Raw genomic sequence first — 22636 nt, 5'->3', positions numbered from 1 at the left:
AACCGAACTACATTTCCAGCAGCCTCCAGCCAATGTGCCTATCTCCCCTCAATCCGCCAATAGGAGAGATGCAACATGATGCTTAGTTGAAGTGACCCCTTCTCAGAGTCCAGTGTCCCAAGTTGTTGAATGGAGGAGTTGTAGCATGTAAGCAAGCCGCATGCGTGAGGCAAGCTGGAGCCTGGAATTCAAATCGACGAGAGAGAGAGAGAGAGAGAGAGAGAGAGAGAGAGAGAGAGAGAGAGAGAGAGAGATGTCAATGTTCTTGCTTGCAACACGTACCCATCTCCCCCCCCCCCCCCCCAAACACACACACACACACACACACATGATAGCCTGTTCAAGAACCTGATTTGGTCGTTGTGTGTGTGTGTGTGTGTGTGTGTGTGTGTGTGTGTGTGTGTGTGTGTGTGTGTGTGTGTGTGTGTGTGTGTGAGAGAGAGAGAGAGAGAGAGAGAGAGAGAAAGAGAGAGAGAGAGAGGTGTCATCCCCAGGTGTGGGTCATGGCAAAGATTTGCACTATCTCCCTTTGTTGTTAGAAGAAAAGCATAGGTTAGGTTCATCAATCAAGGCAAGGCTAGGAAGCACTAGGCTCTTGGCATAGAATCTCGACCCTCAAGTGAGGTTTTCTCTATGTATGTAGTTGTTTCAACACCTTGAGGAGTTGAATGGATTATTATTGGAGCTTGGAAGAATGTAGTTAAGGGAGAAAGGTTGTCACGGTGGAAAAGGGGGACACAAAGGGAGTGGATACTCACACCAGGTTGGAAGTATTGTGTGCATGCGCATCTAAACTTATTCTAGAAGGGCATGGTGGGTGTGTGTGTGTGTGTGAGAGAGAGAGAGATAGAGAGAAGGGGGGCGGGGGGGGGAGGGGGGGGGGGGGGGGGGGGGGCTTATTAAGAAAGTTTGTTTCACACCTTATAAATGCCATGTGTGTCATGGTAAAAGCAAGCGAGACCTGTCGAAGGTGGGTCACGTGAGCTAGTCTTCATTAAAATCCTTTTGGATGAAGAGAACATGCTATTAAAGTAAATCACAACACTTTCTAATTGATCTCTCTTAAGGTCCATCAAATCAACCACTTGCAATAAAAAAACTAACAATCAAAAAAGTAGGTGGACACGTAGCCAGTCATGAGGTTCAAATTACTATTTTCAAAGGTGATCTTCGCTAGTTGTAGATAAGATTCTACGATAGCCTCACTCTAAGTTAGATTCAATAAGCTTGAAGGAGGGAAGAGAAGCTCATAAAGACTAGTTGTAGGTAATTTGGAGACCTTGGCCCAAAAGCTTCAGCCTTTATCCATCTTAGGTGTGCACCCTATCCTGATTAAAAAGAAAGACGAGGGTTTTAACTCTACGGGGTTTTACCCATAGACTCTTGAAAATATGCTAGCTTTCAACACATGCACTATTTTAGCTTCCACTAGTCCTATTCCTTGATCTTAGCGAGGACAAGATTCCTCTTTCCTCTCTTTAGAATCTCCTCCTCACATTGGCCTTCAATGTCTTCATCTAGCACACATTGCACTTTCCTCTTTCCTCTCTTTAGAGCCTCCTCCTCACATTGGCCTTCGAGTCTTCTTCTTCTCTATGTACCATTCTAGCACACATTGCACTCTCATTCCCACACCTAATCAAGCTATATTACTTGACTCAAGGAATGTACTCAACTTTTTCAAGATTAAGTGATATTCTCTCTCTCTCTCTCTCTCTCTCTCTCTCTCTCTCTCTCTCTCTCAATTCAACTCTCATCAAATAGATCTTTGAGGTCTCTTGTAATAGCTTCCTTCGACGTTAAAATTATCTTCTTCTTCTTCTCTCTCTCTCTCTCTCTCTCTCTCTCTCTCTCTCTCTCTCTCTCTCTCTCTCTCTCTCTACCTGCTATCCCACTTCCCTCTAGAGTATTAGTTCTTGGATTCAAGACTCGTGGGATGGATCTTTGAGGTCTCGAGGGATTGTTCCCACAACATTAGAGCTTCTCATCTCTTCTCTCCTCTCTCTCAAATGTGGTAAATTGACTATCCCAATTGCCTCTGGAGTATCAAGTCTTGGGTTCAAGACTCATCAAATAGATATTTGATATTTGAGGAATCCCAAATTGTTCCTATGACGTTAAAATCTCTCTCTCTCTCTCATGTGGTCGATTGGCTATCCCAATTCCCTCTTGAGTATCAAGTCTTAGGTTCAAGAATCCAATAGATCTTTGAGGCCTCTTGGGATTGCTCTTGCGACATTATAATTACTCCTCTCTCTCTCTCTCTCTCTCTCTCTCTCTCTCTCTCTCTCTCTCTCTCTCTCTCTCTCTCTCAAAATCCGTAATCATAAGATCTCATTCTCACTGAAACATAAATAACATGACTGACAGAGAAAATTCATGGTATCAAAGAGAGAATATAGATTTATTGAACCATTTCTTCCATAGTACAATGGTTTGGAAACATCAATTTCGTCTCTTTCATTTGTTCAATTGTGGTCTTTTTGGATCATTCTCACAGAAATCAAAAAGCTCTCAAATAACGACATTATGGCAATTTGCTCCTGGATCTAAGCCCCACAGTTTTGAGTTCAAGCCCTGGCCACAGATAACAGCCCGGTTAATGGTCATGCATTCAAGTTGAACACCCATTTCAAGCACTTCCGTCAAAGAGAAATCGTGCTCCTATCACTAGGACAATCGTATAACAATGGGCCAAAATGGCCAAATATCTTTTATCACATGCCAATACCTCATAAGCATCCCTTCAAGCAAAATGTCAAGTACAAGTATCATTATTTTCTGAGAAAATTTGAATACACGAGGAATCTAACAAGGTAATGTCGTTGACGACAACGGCTCGATCCCTACAAGAATGTCAGGGTGAAGCCCTGTAAATGTCAAGGAATCGGATTCTTCACACTGAAACTTGACCAACACAGCTGGAACCAAGTCGGCTTCCTCCAATGTTGGAATCTTTGCCGGACCCTCTGCAAAAGCTGGTATAGCTTGTTTTCTCGATAGCCCAGGAGCTACAAGTGTAAATTGTATGCTTGGATCTCGCAGAGAATTCGATACAAACTGTAGATAGTAAACAAACCTCTTAGTCTGATAACATGCTTTGCAAAGAGCGGGACAAAGAACATTACAAAATACAGAAAGATTACTTACCCACTCGAACAACAAGACAAAGATAGGAAAACAGTACCAAAAGGTGAGAGAAGGGGTTCTATTTTATTTTCTCCTCAGAGAAATTTCAACATTTGCCCATTTGCGAAAAGCTTAGGCTTAAGCCAAGAATTGTTGGTGTAAGCCATCATTTGTGTTTGTGAAGACCCATTTGTAAGTCATATGCATAGTCAACCTAGGATGATGATGCTTCATGGCATCGTTTGCCTTAATAAAACAGTACTTTTTTCTTTTTTTCTTTTTTTTTTTGGGGGGGGGGGGGGGGGGGGGGGGAGTTGTAAATCATGCATAGAAAAATTTCCTACGACTTCGTTTGTCACAAATTGCTGATGTGTCAAAATCCTGAAGAACGGAGCCAACTTGCAGATCTCGGCCGAGGGCCTAAACCCTAAGAAGAAGCAGCTGAAGAAGAACGAGTCCTACCAACTTATGGGACCCTGTCCGATGGGGCCCAAGTGACATAAAGACATTAAAATAAAGGAAGCCCACACACACACGCACACGGGGAAGATGATGTGGCACCAAAACGGCACCAAAAGGTGAGTCTTTTTTATTTTCTCCTCGGAGAAATTTCAATATTAGCCCATTTGCAAAAAGCTTAGGCTTAAGCCGAGGATTGTTGGTGTAAGCCATCATTTGTGTTTGTGAAGACCCATTTGTATTCACGTGAAAGTCATATGCATAGTCAACCTAGGATGATGATGCTTCATGTCATGTGCAAACCCATGGCATTGTTTGCCTTAATAAAACATTACTTTTTTTTTTTTTTTGGGGGGGGGGGGGGAAGTGTGTGTGTGCTGGTGGGTGGGGGGAGGGTGGCAGCGGAAAAGTTGTAAATTATACATAGAAAAATTTCCTACGGCTTCGCTTCCTCAACAAACTCCTTTTTTGCAGTGTACTTTGGTAGAAAGACAGATTTTGGAAATTTTGAAGTGATGGATATATCTATGTTCCAAAGAGGCGGAAGTATTCTGATTCCCACAAGATGATATTTGTCGGGCACTTTCCAAAGGTTGGCCTCTTTGTGACCCCCAGAGCGGAACGTTCAATAAGGATATATCATTGTTAGGTGCAATGTTGTCTTCCTAGGTCTTCCACGATATCTGTCACGTGCACAATGCACTTGCGCCACATGGATAAGCTTCTGCTACCGCCTAGCGTCAGTCTTAATTTGGTTAGGACCTAGCCTGGCACTTTGTGAGCCTCTAGCAGGACGTGCATGTCCAAGCAGGTCATAGTCGTAGTTGCATAACCCTCTCTTGCACAAGACAGTCATTAGGCATGTAGGCATGTGAACAGCCCCTTAGGTCATTTTATTAATAAGTGACTTTTTAGCCATTATTATTATGATTGTGGAGGTTGATAGATGAGTACTCGACCGAACTTTGCCTGGCTACTGTCACAAACTGCTGACGTGTCAAAGCCCTGAAGAATGGAGCCAACTTGCAGATACCGGCCGAGTAAGAAGAACAAGTAACAGAAGAAGAAGTCCTACCAACTTATGGGGACCCCGTCCGATGGGGCCCCAAGCGACATAAAGGATTAAAATAAAGCAGGACCCACACACACCCTTTTCCGGATATTGTACTGACATGATGACGTGGGAAAACCGTACGGATTTCCGCGTTTCACGCTGACAGTGTTGACGTGGCAGTTGTACGGAATTTCGTGATTTATGCTGACAGCTTTTTGGCATTGCTTTTGGACCAGAAGCTTTTGTTGCGGCCTCCAAGCGCGCTTGCTCGCGTTCACGCTCAAAGTCGGCCTTTCTTTTTGCTTTTCGTGCTTCGCGTTCTTACTTCTTGTCCATCATCATCTTGTCGAAAGCTTCCATAGGAGTTAGTGCAATCCTTGGCGTAGATGGGGAAGGGGGAGGGTCAGAAAAACCTCCTGGTGGGGAAAACTCTTCTTCGCCACTCCCATGCTCACCACCTTCATGCAAAGTATACATTCTACTTCGGGTGATGGCCATCCACTGAAGTCTTGGGTTCTTAAGTTCACGAGGAACTTGGGTTCTTGTGGGTCTTGGGGTCTTGGGTTCTTGAGGGTCTTGAGGTTCTTGGGGTTCTGGAGTCTTGAGGTTCTTGAGGTTCTTCTTTCGCTTGCAATCTGTGTTAAAGAAGGATCTTCTCTTCACCCGAGTTCTACTCTTTTCCGCGGGCGCACCCCTTGGCGGCCTTGCGCTTACACCAAGGTTGCTTTTTCCCACCTCACGTCGATTGGCCGGCCGCCAAGGGCACGGTCCGCTCTCAATGAGTGAAAAGAGGCACAAGGGGAGGCTGGACAAGCCCTTCTTTCTTGGGTTTCCTGTCACTCTTCAAAAACACGATTAGGAATCGACATGCCCAAGAGGACTTGGGTTACGTGCGACCGCAACAAGTAAAAAAAATTCTTGTGGTTCTTTCCTTGAGTGATACAGAACACTGCCAAAGCTTTGATACCAATGTAAGGTGCAGCAGAATGAATAATGAACTTTGCTCAAGATGAGTGCTCTGAAGTGTGCTCAAGGTTCCTTTTACTTATGGAAGGGAGAGCCTTCCGTTCTTTAATGAGAGAGTGCATTGGACACAAACAAAGTGAATGGACATTGTGCGTGAAGGTGCATGAGACTGAGAGATAGAGAAGAGAATACGACACCAGGGAGTTGTAAACCCCTCCTCCAAGGGCCCCACTCTCAATGGCGAGAGTGGTCTACTATTGATTGCACAATCTGGTACAATGGCTGATGCAAGTCTAATGGCTATGTCGATGTCGACGGTGTGGACGACAAGGACGAGACTATGGCTGAAAACTGGGTGCTTCGATGCTGACTATAGCTGGATTCTGCCACCTTCAAACTCTGTTGTACTGCTGAATTTGCCTTGCTGAAAACGCAGGTTTAGCAGTGCAAAAACGCTGATTGGCTGGATTCAAAAGCGTTGTCTGGGCTGCTTGAAAAACGCCAGTTGCTGTGGTTTAAAAACGCTAATGGCTGGCTGCTGTAAACACTGGCTGGAAGGCTTAGAAAACGCTGAAATGCTGTCACTTTTGCTGGCTGCAATACCTGCTGAAATCGCCAAGGTATAAGGCTTCAAAACGTTGGTATGGCTGAGGGAAAACGCCAGGTTGAAGTGTTCTTGTTCTTGCTGAGAGTCGGCCTGGCAATGCTCCTGTTGCCTCATCTACCAGAAAGTGCTAACTTCGGTTTGCTTATATATTATCTTAGCAAAATTGCCCTACCTAGTTCCCAACAAAAGTCACTTAATAAATAAGTGAAAAATGTCAAAAATAGGGAAAATAGGCTTAATGCTCTACAAAATTCCCTTTGATGGATTCTGATGGGAATGCTGATGATCATGCTGTGTGCAACCGGAGGATATGCATCTAATCTAAATGACTGGTCATGCACGTTCTGTGAACAGACTCACAAAAGTGCCAAATCACTTCCTATTCTAGACTGACTTGACTGAACTGAACCCTGGTCATGCTGTAGCTTGTCCACGGACACATAGGGTTGGATGAGTCACGTGTCATGCATCAACACAGTACAAGCGGATACTCCAAACTCTGCACCTTCTCCAGGAAGCATGCCAGAGAAGGAGCCCTTAGCACATATTTAAAAGCCCTTGGCCTATGAAAAGCAGTTTACGTGAAAAGCCTTCAAACTCAAAAGCTTCTGGCCCCAAAAGCAATGCCAAAAGTTACCAACGTAAATCACGGAAATCCGTACAGCCTACCACGTCATCGGCCAACGTAATTTTTGAAAATCTGGCAACTTTTCCTGTGTGTGTTGGTCCTGCTTTCTTTTAATCCTTTATGTCACTTGGGGCCCCATTGGACGAGGTCCCCATAAGTTGGTAGGACTTCTTCTTCTGTTACTTCTTTTTCTTAGGGTTTAGGCCCCTCGGCCGGCATCTACAAGTTGGCTCCCTTCTTTACGGCTTTGACACGTCAGCAGTTTGTGACATCTTCCCTTCTTGAAAGAGAGTAATCGTCCGCGATTACAGCATATTTGCAAAACAACTCAAGTTAGCTCAAAAATTTCCGAGGGACAATCAGTTTGCTCTTTTTGTTAAGGACTTAGCTTCTCCTTTCGGCTCTTTTGATCAAGGAGTTAGTTTCTCCTTTCAGCTCTTTTGATCAAGGAGTTAGCTTCTCCTTTCGTCCAGATCGTAACTCTCGATATTCCGGCGTAGTAAAATTAGTCATCACACCCAGACTGTACTGATCTTCCATGGGTGTCTTGATGCACTAAAATTACATACCCAGGCAATCTCATCCAATTAGAAATATTCAGTGGTTGGCACATCACAATGCAATACAAATGCTCACATATGCATGTTACAAGACATAGAAACATAAAGCCGCTGATGAACACTCCTCCCGCATAACCTAACAACGTCCGGGCCGAGAGATATTCAATGACTCTCTTATCACTCCTCCAGCATAACCTAAAAAGGTCCGGGCCGGGAGATATAGAGGCCTTTTACAACCAAACACCCCCCAGACCGCAGCCTCGTCCAAGCAGCACGTGCCCACTTTCGACAGTGGAGACATGGTTTTGACCCGGCTTCGGATGTTCTGGTAGAGGAGGCAGACATCCCATCTCGGTTTGCTTTCCGGGTTTACGAAGGGAGTACTTACCACTTCTATCCAGGCTCGGCTCAGCCATTGGGCCTGTCCTGGAGACACCTCGTACGGCAGCATCAGTAGCTGCCAAGGCGGCTGGCATTCCCTCAGTTCGAGTTTTGGTCAAAGACACCCACACGCTCCCGAAGGTTATTTTTTTGCCTCGGGTGAGTGGGGGTTAGTTTAGACAGAGTGTGGAGTATTCGGGCCTCCCGAATCAGTGCTTCATTTGTCGACAAATGGGCCATCTAGAGAAGGCCCGTCCACGGAGGAGGCCTCGACCTGCACCACAGCCTCAGCCCCAGCTTGCCAGGGTTGGCCCGCAGCACAGACAGAGACACAACGCACACATGCAGAGCCACCCTCCGAGCCTAGGGCTCCAGCGGAGGAGGGATGGCAACAGGCCCGTGGTAGACGACGACAGGGGCCACAGCGTCAGCCTGGCACTCAGAGTGGCCCTCAGGCGCCTACTCAACAGCAGTGGGTTCCCACCGGGAACCGCTTTGGTCCTCTTGAGCAAGAGGAGGTCCCTGCTCCAGCCCCCACCCCAGATTCACCCTCGACAGCCTCCCCCCCCCCCCCCCCCCCAGAGTTCCCCCCCTCTTCTTCATCCTCCCCCCCGCCTTCTGCTCCAGTCGCCTCTTCACCTTGCCCCTCTACCTCTGTCGCCCCCTCCCGCCCCTCTTCTCCACCGCTCCCCCCAGCTCCTTCTCCCCCCCCTCCTACTCCAGTTCCACAATCGACCCAAGGGGCAGGGCCTTCTCCGGCGGGTAGGAGATCTCTTGGCAGCGCCTTTGCCACGAGTCGCATAGCAAGAGAGGGTCAGCCTTTCTTACGGCCCCCTCTGCAGGTACAGACATCTTCCCTTGCAGCTATCCCTCGTGGTCTGACGAGCATTGACATCCGGCGCCGCTGGGACTTCTTCGACTACGGCTTCACTCGTTTTCTCGACGATCCCTCTGCAGACCATGAGGCAGCCTGCTTCAGGGTCCATGCTCTGTTCCTTGCCGCTAGGGGGACAAAGGCCTTGGACTCAGCAGTTGGTTTCTCCTTCCCCCTTTGCGGCAGGGCCGAGACAAAGTGGACTCTCGACTCAGTGTTGGGATGGTTGCATACACAGGTCCTAGAGTTCTCTCACCACATGGGAGAACTAGGAGTTACAAACATGCTACAGACTTTGTGGCCATTGGCCAAGTTTGCGGTGACACCCCCAGACTCAGCAGGATATAGGCACATTGTGGTTTACTTCTTTTGCTGATACGCAGTGTTTGCCATGCTATGTATACATTCATGAGGACTCCTGGACAGAGGAGGTTGCTTTACGCACGGCTCGCTCTGCTTGGGCTTGGGCTAGGCACTCACTGCAGTCACGCCTATCTAGAGGACGCTCGGATGCGGATTACTCCCCATCCAAGCCAGCCTCGAAGATAGCCCGTCTAGCTGCTGCGGCAGCATCTGTTCTCTCTCGCTCCCCATGAGGATCATCTCATGGAACGTGCAGGGACTAGGTGGGCCCCAGTTTCAGCGTCAACGGGGCCGATTGCATCAGGAGCTTCAGCGTTGCCTTGTGGGAGGAGAGATTGATTTCCTTATGCTTCAGGAGCACCATCTGTGTGAGAGCCGCATTCGGCGATGTGGTCAGCTTTTGCGTGGATAATATGATACGTTTTGGTCAGCTGCTTTTGGACCTGGAGGCATCCAGGGTGGGGTATGTATGACTATTGCGGACTCATTGCAGCATGCCATTGTGGGCAGAGGGATTATTGTGCTAGGGAGGGCTCAGTGGATTACTATGCAAGTTCAGGGTGGCCTTGTGGGTTTCCTGAACATCTATGCGCCCAATGTGGCGAGTGCTCGTGCAGAGTTTTGGTCACAGATTGTTGAGTCTCTGTCGCAGGCAGATCATTGGTGCATAGGAGGGGACTTCAACATGTTGGAGGACCCTTCTGACAGGATTGGTGGCAGCCATGCTACTGTGCATGGAGTCGAGTTGCAGCTTGGGAGAGGTTTTGTATGACTCTGAGGGTCTCGGATACATGGCAGCACTCTGGTTTTGTGAGGCCCCTAGACAGCCTTGCCTTCTCTCGCTCGGACCGCAGAGTGGGAGGAGTGAATCTATCATGGATAGATCGCTTCTACACTAGTGACCACTTCAGTGACTTGGGAGGATCGGTGGGCATCCTGGCAGGGACCTCCTTCTCGGACCATGCACCAGTGATCCTCACTGTGGCAGACAGGCAGAGGAGTGGGAGCACGATGCTTCGCATCCCAGAGAGGGTCTTGTTGGACTCAGCACTCAGAGAGAGGGTAGAGGCTCTCTGGACAGAGGGCATGGACAGACAGGATTCTCCTGCTGATAGAGTGGCCTCAGGCCTAGCTCAGATTAGCCATTTTTTTCTTCAGGAGTCTCTGGCTCACCGGGCTACAGCGAGAGAGGCGGAGCAGCGTCTCAGATGGGGCATTGCTTCATTACAGAGGATGCAGGAGCAGCATCCAGACAATCCTTGGTTGGAGGAGCAGTTACAACAGGCTTGACAAGAGCTTGCTAGCACAGAGGAGAGGCGACGTGAGTTTGCTTTCCACCGACAGGCATCTCAGTGGACTCAGGTGGGTGACAAAGTGACTGGTGCTTTCTTTGAGACAATGGGACCTCGGCACTCGCATGCCAAGGTCAGTCAATTGAGGAGGCCCGACGGGTCAGTTGCTTGTGAGCCCGAGGATATGCGTGCAGTTGCTACTGACTTCTACCGTGAGTTACTGTCTGCAGAGCCCCAGTCAAAGCGGCAGGATGCATGTAGGGAGTAGGTTTGGACACAGATGCCTTGTCTTGTGACTGAGGAGATGCGTCAGAGGCTAGAGATGCCACTTCATCTTGAGAAGCTGCACACGGCTCTTAGGGCCCTCCCCGGTGGTAGCTGTCCAGATGAGGATGGGTTGACTCCCAGCTTTTTCTTGGAGTACTGGGACCTGCTTGGCCCAGATCTCTGTAGTGCTATTCAGTACATTTTGCACACAGGAGTGATGCCTAACAGCATGAGTGAGGGCTTGATTTACCTCATTCCCAAGGAGGGTGGCTCCTTGGATGAGATTCGACAGTGGCGCCCCATCACCATCCTCAACTCAGCCTACAAAATTCTTGCCAAGGCTCTGAGTTTGAGGATTCAGCCACTTTTAAAGAGCCTTATACATGGGACTCAGACAGGTTTTGTCAAGGAACGCGGTATCCTTGACAACATCTTTACTTTTTGGAAGGCTTCTGCCTTGGCACTGCTCCATGGTGAGGACCTCGTGATTCTTCTTCTCGATTTTGAGAAGACATACGACAAAGTTGACTGGGACTTTCTAGAGGGCACTCTACGCAGGATGGGCTTCTCAGATGCTTGGATCAGAGGGGTGTCAGCCTTGTACAGACAGGCTCACAGTCAGGTACTTTTGGCAGGAGGTAGAGGTGATCGCTTCATGCTTACACGCTCGGTCGGACAGGGCTGTCCTCTTGCCCCCTTTCTCTTTCTGTTCTATACAGAGGCGATGAGCAGATTTTTGGTGTCACAGCAGGTTGGTCTACGGGGCTTAGCACTCCCTATTCGGGGAGATGAGCTACTGGACGTTGAGTTTGCCGATGACTCAGCCTTGTACTTCGATGGCCAGGAGGCCAATCTTCACACATGTGAGCAGGCTTTGGAGACCTTCTGTTGTGCATCGGGCGCACTGATCAACTGGAGAAAGACAGTGGCTTCCTCGGTTGGTAGTGCTCCTGTGCCAGATTGGATGCCAGGAGAGGGTTTCAGGTGGATTGCCCCAGGATTGCAGTTCAGTACTTGAGTTGTCAGGTTGGTTTGGACTTGTCTCCCGAGCAGCAGATTGCTCCCCTTCTCCTGTCTATCAAGAGAAAGTTGTTACATTGGAGCTCAGCACGACTTTCTCTGGCTGGCAGAGTAGTAGTTGCCAACCAGGTGTTGTTGGCGACTATGTGGTACATCACTTCCTGTTGGATCTTCTCGAGTTCTTGTATCAGCCAGGTAGAGAGGCTGATCAGGAATTTCCTTTGGTCAGGACGTGACACTTAGATAGCCCAAGCCAAGGTGGCTTGGCAGGTCATCACGCTTCCTTGTTCTCAGGGAGGGCTTGGGATCATTGATCCAGCACAGCAGAGCAGAGCCCTTCTTGGGAAGTTCATCATCAGAGGACTTCTTCCAGGTGAGGAGCCCTGGAAGGAGTTCTTGCTACAGCGGCTTCGTGCCAGGGTGCCTCAGTCAGGAGGCCCTTGGCAACCTTCGACCAGATGAACCTTTACAGAGATGCGCAGAGTTAGTTTGAGCAGGAGACTGGAGGACCGCTTCGCTGTGAGTTTGCTTCGATCTTGGGAGCTCTTATGGCGTGGCCTGGAGCAGAGACAGCCGACGTGCACGGAGGAGCGCCTACGGCAGCCCCTCGTCTGGAACCCCATGGTTAGCACTCAGAGAGGCCACTTGGTTGGTAGTCGGCCTCATGTTTCCTGGGGTCCCATGGCAGCAGGTCCAGCGCGCTCTCTAGGTGACTGGCTAGAGTTCACAGGTTTGTCAGAGGAGGTGCAGGGGTTCCAGCTACAGGGCATGAGAGGGGTGCAGAGCATGGGTCAGGACATCTCAGAGTCAGTTCCAACTGAGTGGCTCACGCCTCTCGAGCCAGTAGCACCCCGGTGGATGGGAGCCTTCACACGACTGGAGGTTCTCATCTCAGTCAAGGCCTGCTCAGAGACTGTCCCAAACTCCCAGCCCTATTCTTCAAGCTCCAGGGTGGGAGACGACTACAGCGAGTTGCAATAGAGGCCCCGCAGGTAGCAGAGTGTTGTTTTCAGAGGATCCAAGTCGTGGGCATCTGTGGGAGGACTTGAGTCATAGACCCTGACCTAGCAGCTCTTCAGACTAGACACTGGAGGCTATGGGCTTGGGAGTGTTGTCCATTGGCACGAGTACAGTGGGATCCTGGTGAGTGGCTATGGAGGGACCCCTTCTCTTCTACAGACCACCCAAGAGTCCCGTTCTTTCAGTGCACTGTTTGACTGGGACGTCATATACTAGCAGCACAGAGAGAGGCCCGCCCCGCTGCAGCACGTCATTGGCAGGAGGAGGGTCTCACAGGCGAGTTTTTGGCAACCTTTTGGGAGAGGATGTGGGACTCCAGACAGCCAAGGCGAGTCACCTTGTTTCAGTGGCTGGTCGCACACAGAGCTACAGCAATAGGGAGCTCGCTAGTGCATAGTGGTCCCTTGGCCGCATGTGCAGCTTGTGACCATTTGGTGGAGAGTCAGCGTCACTGTCTTGGGGACTGTCCCTCGGCCCAGCAGGTGTGGCTACGAGTTCTTCGGTTGATGCCTGCTCTCTCCACGGCTCGACAGTACACTTGGGGGGCAGCGGCTTGGTCCACCCTCACGGGCCCGGCACTTCAGTTTGAGCTATCTTCCACCAGCAGGATGATAGTGATACAAGGGGGGTGACCTACACTCCAATCTGCTACAGAGCTTACTCCATAGGAGTGGTGCAGTGAGAGAGAGGACTGTTGGGAGCTCATCAGTGGCCTGACACTTTGGTTCATCTGGCGGGCCCGCTGTTTTCGCATCTTTGAGGCTCGCCCTGTGCCACCAGCATAGACTGTTTGTGACTTTTGGCTAGAGCTGATCCATACTCTCAGAGGACAGCTTGGGGGACTACAGGGCAGCTCCGACCGCATGCGGGAGCGCCGCGAGACTTTCCTTCGACTCTGGCGCCCTGGGCCTTTCTACACCATAGTCCGGGGTGTGCTCAGATGGCACTACCGTCCACCTGTGTGGCTCTTCCCTCCTCCCATCTCTTGATTTAGCCTCATTGTATATATGTTGTTTTTTCATTGGGAGAGTCTCCCCATCATGTTTGTTGTAGCCCTCTCTTGCAGAGGTGGTTGTAGCCCTATGGGCAGTTTTCATTAACTAATAGAAGGATCTTTTTCTCGGAAAAAAAAAAAAAACAAGTAGAGAGTTCATTCGAGGTTTTGTTCGGACAACCGAACTTTGAGGACGACTGGCTTGTCCTTTTGCATCACGGTGATGGTTCGGTTCCGAACCTGGAGAGTCGCATCATTCTTGTCGTGCCAAGGCATCCCCAAGAGAACGTCGCAATTGCCCAACTTCATGATGTGGAAATCAGCTTTTCCATTATAATTTTGAATAGTCACTGGAAGAGCACCAATGAGCGGTACCACTTTCTGAGTTTGCCCTGTGGCTAGCTCAGCTTCAATTTCTCCACCCTGTGCATCATAATCAAAGTGCATCTGCTTTAAGAATTCTGCATGAATGAAGTTCTCCGTAGCTCCAGGGTCAAAGAAAATAAGGGTTTTGAAACCATTGACTTTGCCATATGCTCGACACAATTCATTTGTACTTTCAAGGCGTATGCCATAAATATCAGGAACTAGTCCAATAGCGGGTCTAGCTCTCTTAGCAGGAGGTGGCGCTGGGGTTCTGTCGACCGTTGGTGCGGGCGTCGGCTCCTCTGGTCTATCAATGCGTTTGGAACAATTAGAATGATTATGCCTTGTTTAAAAGCATCCAAAGCATCGGCCTTCTTGTGGTAAGGTGTTTCGTTGTTGAGACGTCAAACGAGGTCTTTGTGGTTGACTTTCACGAGACTCAAGAGAATTTGTTATTTGTTGGCGAGAGTTGTGGTTCGTGACCGGAGATTCTTCTGTAATAAACTCTAGCTTTCCCTTCATTAGTTTGTAGCCGACCGCGGCATGGTCCATAAGTTCTTGCATGGTAGAGACTTACTTGGATAGACAATATTCTTGCAATGGTGATGGTAGTCCAATGGTGTATCGCTCGCATTGGGCCTCCAAGGAAACAGATGTAAAGGACACCGGAAGGTACACGTCAAGAAACCTTTGGTTATATTCGTCCATGGTTTCCGTGGCAAGCATTTTCAAGTTGCCCTACTCTGCCAAAATCCGGACTTCAAACATAGAAGTCATGTAACTACGTGCAAAAACTGTCATTAAAGCTTGCCAGGTCCTCAGAGCATGCAGTTGTGTCGCGATTGAACTCCACCATTGCATAGCATTATCTTTAAGAAATCCCGCTGCTCGAGAAATCTTGGATTCTTTTGTATAGTTCCCCAAAGCATAGATGTTGTCGAATTGCTGTAGGAACTACAATGCTTTCTTGCGATCTTTCACCCCGGAAAAAGTGAAAAATTTGACTGTCGTGCCGCCATCTTTGAAATCTTTGGGTTGGTTAGGCGCATATCCCAGGTATGGATAATAAGGGTATCCATATAGCTCCAACCATTGTAGCCTGGTGGCGGTGGTGGTGGAGGTGGGGGCAATGGCGGTCGCAAAGGCGGTTGCACTGGATCAGAGTCAGATGGCTGCACCCTATTCTTGAAGACTCCCCCGACCGGAACAGACGGCTGAGAAGGTTGCCGGTTAAAAGCTCTCGTACTTTCTGGTGTCGGAGGAGGAGGTACCACCTGGGGCATCAGAGGGGGTAACTGTAGTTCAAAAATTGTTGAAAACTTTGCAGCATCAAAAGATTATGCTCTGAGGATGCTGCGAAAGAATGTCGTGAAGCTCATCGAGCAGAAACTACAAATATTCTACTGAATCCATGAATTCCAAGTCTTGGGTTCTTTATGGCTTATGCCCTGTAAGACAGCGATGAAGACGGGAGCGCGCCCGATGCGCGATGAAGTAAGGGTGGGAGTGGCTATTAAGTCCGAGTTCGGAGGCCGAAGATACCTCAAATAAAATTCCAATAGCTCTGTCTGCTCTTATGTAGGACTGGTATGCTTGGTATCTGTTTAGAGACAAAGATTGTATTTTGCAAGGGTGGTGACGAGGCAAATTTTCCTGCCTAGATCACGGCCAAAGAAGGGGTTGTGTGCTTGTTGGTTGTCACATAAGAACTGGAATCTTCTGAATCTTCAGCTTTCTCAACGGGTATTAAGGCTTCCAATTAAGAAGGGGGAGGTTGAGGAAGTTGTTGCCTCTTAGACCTCTGAAGGATCCTCTTGCACAAGGAAAGGATCAATAAATCTTCAACTTTACCACCATCAGACAAGAAAGACTTAAATGTAGAGCATGGCTCGCTAGGGGGAACTTGTCTAGCTTCGCGGCGTTCACGACCGAGTACTCGACTAGGGTCGGATATATGTGCCACTAAGTCCGTCCATCTTGATATGGCTGATTTCTTTTTAAGATGAGATTCTTTGGAAGCTTCATGTTGCTGCTTCTGTTGCCGATTATTCCGATAAGAAGTTTGCTTAGAATTGTACCATTTCCAAGAATATTCATGCTCGGACTTTTGCTGCTCGCACGAAGGTACTTTGTGTCTAGTTGTCTCTGAGAAACCATGCTTTGGGTGAGAGAATTTGAGTTCCGAAGCCTTCAGTTTGAGTGGTTCTTCCTGATCAACCACTGAAGCATCGGAAGAAGATGGTAGAGAAGCAGCATTTGTAATCCGAGAAGTAGTAATATGACCCCGGGAAGAGGTTTGCGTCTACATCTGCTCCAAGCGAGTGTGAATTGAAAATGTCCACTCGGTTTATTTTTTTTGTATTTTACTGTAAGTGCGGAAATTTCATGTGCGTGCATGAGCGGGGGCAAAATATTTTTTACTGTGGGAAAATCTACCGGAATTCTGTTGCACACTGTTGCATCTTTGAGAGAATTCACTTTCCGGGTAAAATTTCTTTGAAATTTGGAGAGATTTTTAATGTATCCTAGGGGGTATTTAATTTTTTTTTCAAGAGGGGGGTATAAGTTTTTTTTCTTAATCTTCAAAGGGTTAAGTGAAAGGGTGGGTGCCCCTTCAAAAAAATCGTAAGGCGGGGCAGCCTTGTAAAAACAATTACGAGGGGGGACTGTTTTGCTGGGCGCAAAAGAAGAGGGGGGGCTGAATTGCGCAAGTAGAGGGGGGGCGCTGTTTTGCGCAAGGGAGAGGGGGCTGTTTCTGCCTCTTTGCACACTCCTTGAGCACGAAGGCTTGGCTAAGAGGGCTGAAATTTCAGCAGTCCATTATGTTTCTCTCGCTTCTTCTCTTCGTGCTTCTCCACTTTCTGTCCGTACACACTCCCGTTATGCTCTTGCTGTAATTTCTGTTTCTACAATGGTTCCGATGAAGGGGCAGCCGCCGAAGAGGTGCAAGGTGTGTCTTTTCACGACAACCGTTTCACGAAGGTGTCTCCGATCGAAGGGTTGCCGATAGGAGACTCCGGGTGAAGGGGCATGACTGTTAATGAAGAGGCATGGCCGTTCACGAAGAGGCACGGCTGATTCTGAAAAGCCACCTTTTGGGAGCAGGTACAAAACATATGTGTGTGTTATTGCTGAATTTTGAATCATGTTACCTCTGTACACATGTAGGAACTTCTCCTCTCTTCTTCTTCCATTACACTCCGGAGAGGGAGAGGGTGGAGAGGGTAGCGACGAGGGTGAGAGACTCACAACCTTTGGGTCCAAGAAAAAATTTTGCTTTGATACCACTGTGAGGATTCTAGGTACTAATCCTTTATTAAGTACTTAAACTCATGATTAAGACTTAAGAAATTGAACTGAACTCAAAGAAAGACTCAGAAGACTCTGTGTTTGATTGATTGATTGACTTGTTTAAAACTGAGTACAATAGGCTCCTTATATAGGAGACGAAGAGACACAAATGAAAAGACATGTCTCCTGGTGAAGAGACATGACTTTATACGTAAAGACACATCCTTTCGGCGAAGAGCTGCAACCATTGGGCGAAGAGTCGCACCCATAGAGCGAAGGGGTGTGACCAGTCGTCAAAGGAGTGTGGCTTTTGGCGAAGAGGCGCGTCCTTGAGCAAAGGGTCGTGACCATCCAAGCGCAGGGGTCCTCCTTGGCATGGCACTTCGCATATCTGCATCAATGAGTAAGTATTGTAATGTAGTTAAGTCACAAACGTGACAAGAAAAGCACACGCCTGATGCTCTGATACCACTGTCACAAGACGGGCACCACGTGCCAATAGAAAAGAACAGACTCAACAGACTTTTAGCACTTCAACAACAACTGAACTGTAAGAGAGACACGACACGCGGCAAAGAGTGGCAGAATTCCACCCCAGAGAGTATTGGCCCCAAACCTTGGCGCCCCTTTCGGTATTTCTTTATATTGCATCAACACAGTACAAGCCGGTACTCCAGACTCTCTTAGCAGGAGGTGGCGTTGGGGTTCTGTCGACCGTTGGTGCGGGCGTCGGCTCCTCTGGTCTATCAGTGCGTCTGGGCAATTAGAATGATTATGCCCTGTTTGAAAGCATCCAAAGCATCGGCCTTCTTGTAGTAAGGTGTCTCGTTGTTGAGGCGTCAAACGACGCCTTTGTGGTTGACTTTCACGAGACTCGAGAATTTGTTCTTTGTAAGCGAGAGTTGTGGTTCGTAGCCGGAGATTCTTCTGTGGTAAACTCTAGCTTTCCCATCATCAGTTTGTAGCCGACCACGGCATAGTCCATAAGTTCTTGCATGGTAGAGACTTGCTTGGAAAGACAATATTCCTGCAATGGTCATGGTAGTCCAATGGTGTATCGCTCGCATTGGGCCTCCAAGTGAACAGATGTAAAGAAGGACACCAAAAGGTACACGTCGAGAAACCTTTGGTTATATTTGTCCATGGTTTCGGTGGCAAGCATTTTCAAGTTGCCCTACTCTGCCAAAATCCGGACTTCAAACATAGAAGTCATGTAACTACGTGCAAAAACTGTCTTGAAAGCTTGTCAGGTCCTTGAAGCATGCGGTTGTGTCGCGATTGAACTTCACCATTGCATAGCATTATCTTTAAGAAATCCCGCTCCTTGAGAAATCCTGGATTCTTTTGTATAGTTCCCAAAGCATAGATGTTGTCGAATTGTTGTAGGAACTACAATGCTTTCTTGCGATCTTTCACCCCGAAAAAAGTGAAAAAATTGACTGTCGTGCCGCCATCTTTGAAATCTTTGGGTTGGTTAGGCGCATATCCCGGGTATGGATAATAAGGGTATCCATATAGCTCCAACCATTGTAGCCTGGTGGCGGTGGTGGTGGAGGTGGGGGCAATGGCGGTGGCAAAGGCGGTTGCACTGGATCAAAGTCAGATGACTGCACCATATTCCTAAAGACTCCCCCGATCGGAACAGACGGCTGAGAAGGTTGCCGGTTGGAAGCTCTTGTAGTTTCTGGTGCCGGAGGAGGAGGTACCACCAGGGGCATCAAAGGGGGTAACATGTAGTTCAAAAATTGTTGAAAACTTTACAGCATCAGAAGATTCTGTTGAGGATGCCGCGAAAGAATGTCGTGAAGCTCGTTGAGCAAAAACTGCAAATATTCTGCTGAATCCATGAATTCCAAGTCTTGGGTTCTTTATGGCTTATGCCATGTAAGGCACAGCGATGAAGACAGGAGCGCACGATGAAGTAAGGGTGGGAGTGGCTAATAAGTCCGGGGTCAGAGGCCGAAGATACCTCAAAAAAAATTCAATAGCTCTGTCTGCTCTTATGTAGGACCGGTATGGTTTCAAAAAAGCACAGGCCTGATGCTTTGATACCACTGTCACAAGACGGGCAGCACGTGCCAATAGAAAAGAACAAACTGAACAGACTTTTAGCACTTCAATAGCAACTGAACTGAAAGAGAGAGACGACGCGCGACACGGAGTGGCGGAATTCCACCCCAGAGAGTATTGGTCCCAAACCTTGGCGCCCCTTTCGGTATTTTTTTATATTGTATCAACACAGTACAAGCCAGTACTCCAGACTCTGCACCTTCTCAAACTCAAAAGCTTATCGTCCCAAAAGCAATGCCAAAAGCTACCAACATAAATCACGGAAATCCGTACACCCTGCCACGACATCAACCAACGCAAAACACGAAAATCCGTATAGCATGCCATGTCATCAACCAGCGTAATTTCGGAGATCTGCCAGCTTTTCTTGTGTGTGTGGGTCCTGCTTTATTTTAATCCTTTATGTCACTTGGGGCCCCATTGGACGGGGTCCCCATAAGTTGGTAGGACTTCTTCTTCTATTACGTGTTCTTCTTAGGGTTTAGGCCCCTCTGTTGGCATCTACAAGTTAGCTCCCTTCTTTAGGGCTTTGACATGTCAACAGTTTGTGACGGAAGCAGCAAAGTGGTGTAAGTCTAACAAAAGGACCTGGGGGTCTCACTTCCTAAAGGGAAGGAGCACTTAGTATCGCAGCACGAGCACCAGAAAAACCTGGCTGAAAAGCCCAATCGCCAACGTTACCACCTCAGCAATCCAATGTTTTCCTCATCTTCACCTCAGCAATTTCAGCCTTTTCGGCCAGCACTTCAGGTCAGCGTTTTCAGCGTGCAGCAGTAGACCAGCGTTTTTAGCATCAGTTTTCAGCATCATCAGATTTCAGCCTTTGTCGCATCAAGTAGCAGATCTCAATCTCCAAAACCTCTAGCGTTTTTTGAGCATTCAGCCCGTAGCCTCGCAGTATCAAGTTTCCACAGCAAGTATCCCTTAGCATCGTCGCAGTACCTGTTGCTGAATGGACTATTTTCTTATTTTCTTATTTTCTCGAGTTGAAATTAGGATATTTAAATATGTGCACTTGAACCGTAAGGTTAGGAGCTCTAGATCTACTGGAATTATTAAAAGCCATCAGGAACGGAAAACTCTGATGCGTCATATGATGGGTGGCATTAAGCATGCCAAGGGGATTTACCGTTAGTTCGGTAGGAGAGACCGTGAAACGAATAATCCTGATGCGTCACATGATGGGGTGACGTGAGCATCCGAAAGGGAATATCTCGTTGGTCTGGCAGGAAATCCGAACTGGAAAGAGGAATACGTGTAAAGACGCAAGCACAAGAATAAAGATGGGTTTTGAGAAGCTTTTCTTAAAAAGCGGAATATTTTAACAAGTTTTCGAGCAAACGCTTTTCCGCGAGGAATCTATTCTACATTGCATTTGTGCATGTGGTTGCATCTAGGGACGCCTGGGAAGTGCTGTGAAAAGCATTGTTTTTAACTTATAAGGTTTTATTGAGATTTTGAGCAAATTCAAACTAATTTTAAAATATGATGCCCACCGACTTAATAAGTGGGCAACCACCTGGAAGTTAAAGCAGCAAAACCAACCAACGATTTCTCTCTCTCTATTTCTGGTAGAACAGCAAAACAACAACAAAAAAAAACCGCCGCGATCTCTACGCAGGCAGCCTCCGCTCAGCTATTCTTGCCGTGGCCAGGGAGCTATAAAAGCATCACATGCCCTCACTCAAAGGAGAAAGTTGCCAACACCAACAAGAGAAGACTCTGCCGCCAGAAGACGCAAGAGATCGTGAGACTACGAAGCACGGAAGTCGCTTTTCTCGTGCAAGAGCAACAGGTATCTATTGTGGATTCGCCATACAAATTGTTGTCCCGTGTTTGTCTGTGTGTTTGCAGGTATTTCATCTCAAAGGAGAAGCAAGAAGGCTTTGGCCTACGCTTGGGAATTCTTGGAACGAAATTCGGAAATTATCTGCGAAGTCTCGACTCTGAGTACAGACGAAAAAGGATTGAGAGCTCGTCTTTCGGATTTCCCTCACGAGAAGAAACGACCATCGAGTCTGAGAATTAGAACGGAGGGGTTTTCTCCGGTTCTTGTGCTTGTGAAAAGATTCTCCCTAATAAAGGATTCTCTTTAAGGGGGGGGAGGGGGGACGAGCCCATCTTCTTGTCCCAAATACTGTGTCGAACTTCTCCCTCAACTCTGTTTAGTTGAAAGATTATTTATTTTCATCTTGTTGATTATTCGCGTGCGCTCCCGTTTTGACAGTGGTATTGTCACGATTGTGACTTGTTACACTCTTCTTGATTCATTACAAATGCAGATGCGAAGTGTGACTAACCAAGGAGGACTCCTGTTCTCGAATGGTCACACCCCTTCGCCCAAAAGACATACCTCTTCGCCAAAAGCCACACTCCTTCGACGACTCGTTACACCCCTTCACCGTACGGATGCGACTCTTCACCCAATGGTTGCAGCTCTTCGCCGAAAGGATGTGTCTTTTCGCCTAAAGTCATGTCTCTTCACAAAGAGATATGCCTCTTCACTGATGACTATTCAATTCCTATAAAAGGAACCCTTGTATCACACTTTCGATCAATCAAACACAGAGCCTTCTAAGTCTTGTTCTAAGTTCAGTTTCAGTTTCTTAAGTCTTAATCATGAGTTTAAGTACTTAATTAAGGATTAGCGACTAGAATCCTTACAGTGGTATCAAAGCAATTTTTTCCCGGGACCTGAAGGTTGTGAGCCTCTCACCCTCGCCACTACTCTCCCCCTTCCCGGAGTTGTATGGAAGCAGAAGAAAGATGGCCAGGACCCATGTCAGCATGAGGTAATCTTTTCTCAAACACATACATAAAGATAAGCAGAAGATGGCAGACAGAGTAGGTGTTGCGGCGTACCGGTTGCAATTCCAGACTCTTCGCGAGGACAGGATGAGTTGCACTCTTTCCTTCTTGCGCAAGTGACACGAGCCAGTGCATCCAGGCCGCCCCTTCACCCGGCACCTCACTCACGGCAGCCCCACGTTGGCAGCGCTGGCTGTTTTTCCAAGAGGCAGCAGCGTTCGAATTAAAAGGCAGCTGCACTGCGTTTGGGATTAAATTAAAAGGCCAGCGCTGGATTTTAAATAAAAAGCCACCCTTTTACCTAAAAGGGTTTTTGGCCGGCCGCCCAACCCAACTCTTAAGTGGGCACCCCTTTGGGGAATTATTTTTATAAAAAAAACCAGAAGGCCAACTGCAGCCAGCGCAATGACTAATCAACGCCAGCGTGAGAGAAATTCATCGCCCCCTCTTCTGCTAATTCCCAGCGCCACCAATTCTAGCCATCGCC

General features: G+C 47.9%; 1 protein-coding gene across 1 annotated transcript in view; it reads right to left on the bottom strand.

Moving 5' to 3' along the window:
- Positions 1 to 2647: 2647 nt before the first annotated feature.
- The window catches only part of PUX2 (plant UBX domain-containing protein 2), a 52612-nt gene continuing 32623 nt past the window's right edge, over positions 2648 to 22636 (bottom strand). The window contains exon 3 of the mRNA XM_086488638.1: positions 2648 to 3060. Coding sequence (XP_086344764.1) covers positions 2809 to 3060 — 252 coding nt within the window. The 3' untranslated portion in view covers positions 2648 to 2808. The remainder of the gene's footprint in view (positions 3061 to 22636) is intronic.

The sequence above is a fragment of the Adiantum capillus-veneris genome, chromosome 18, assembly GCF_014529385.1.
Source record: "Adiantum capillus-veneris isolate H3 chromosome 18, ASM1452938v2, whole genome shotgun sequence".
In the NCBI taxonomy this organism is placed as follows: Eukaryota; Viridiplantae; Streptophyta; class Polypodiopsida; order Polypodiales; family Pteridaceae; genus Adiantum; species Adiantum capillus-veneris.
The sequence above is the reverse complement of the archived record's forward strand: the minus strand, read 5'-3'. Positions and strand labels throughout refer to the sequence as shown.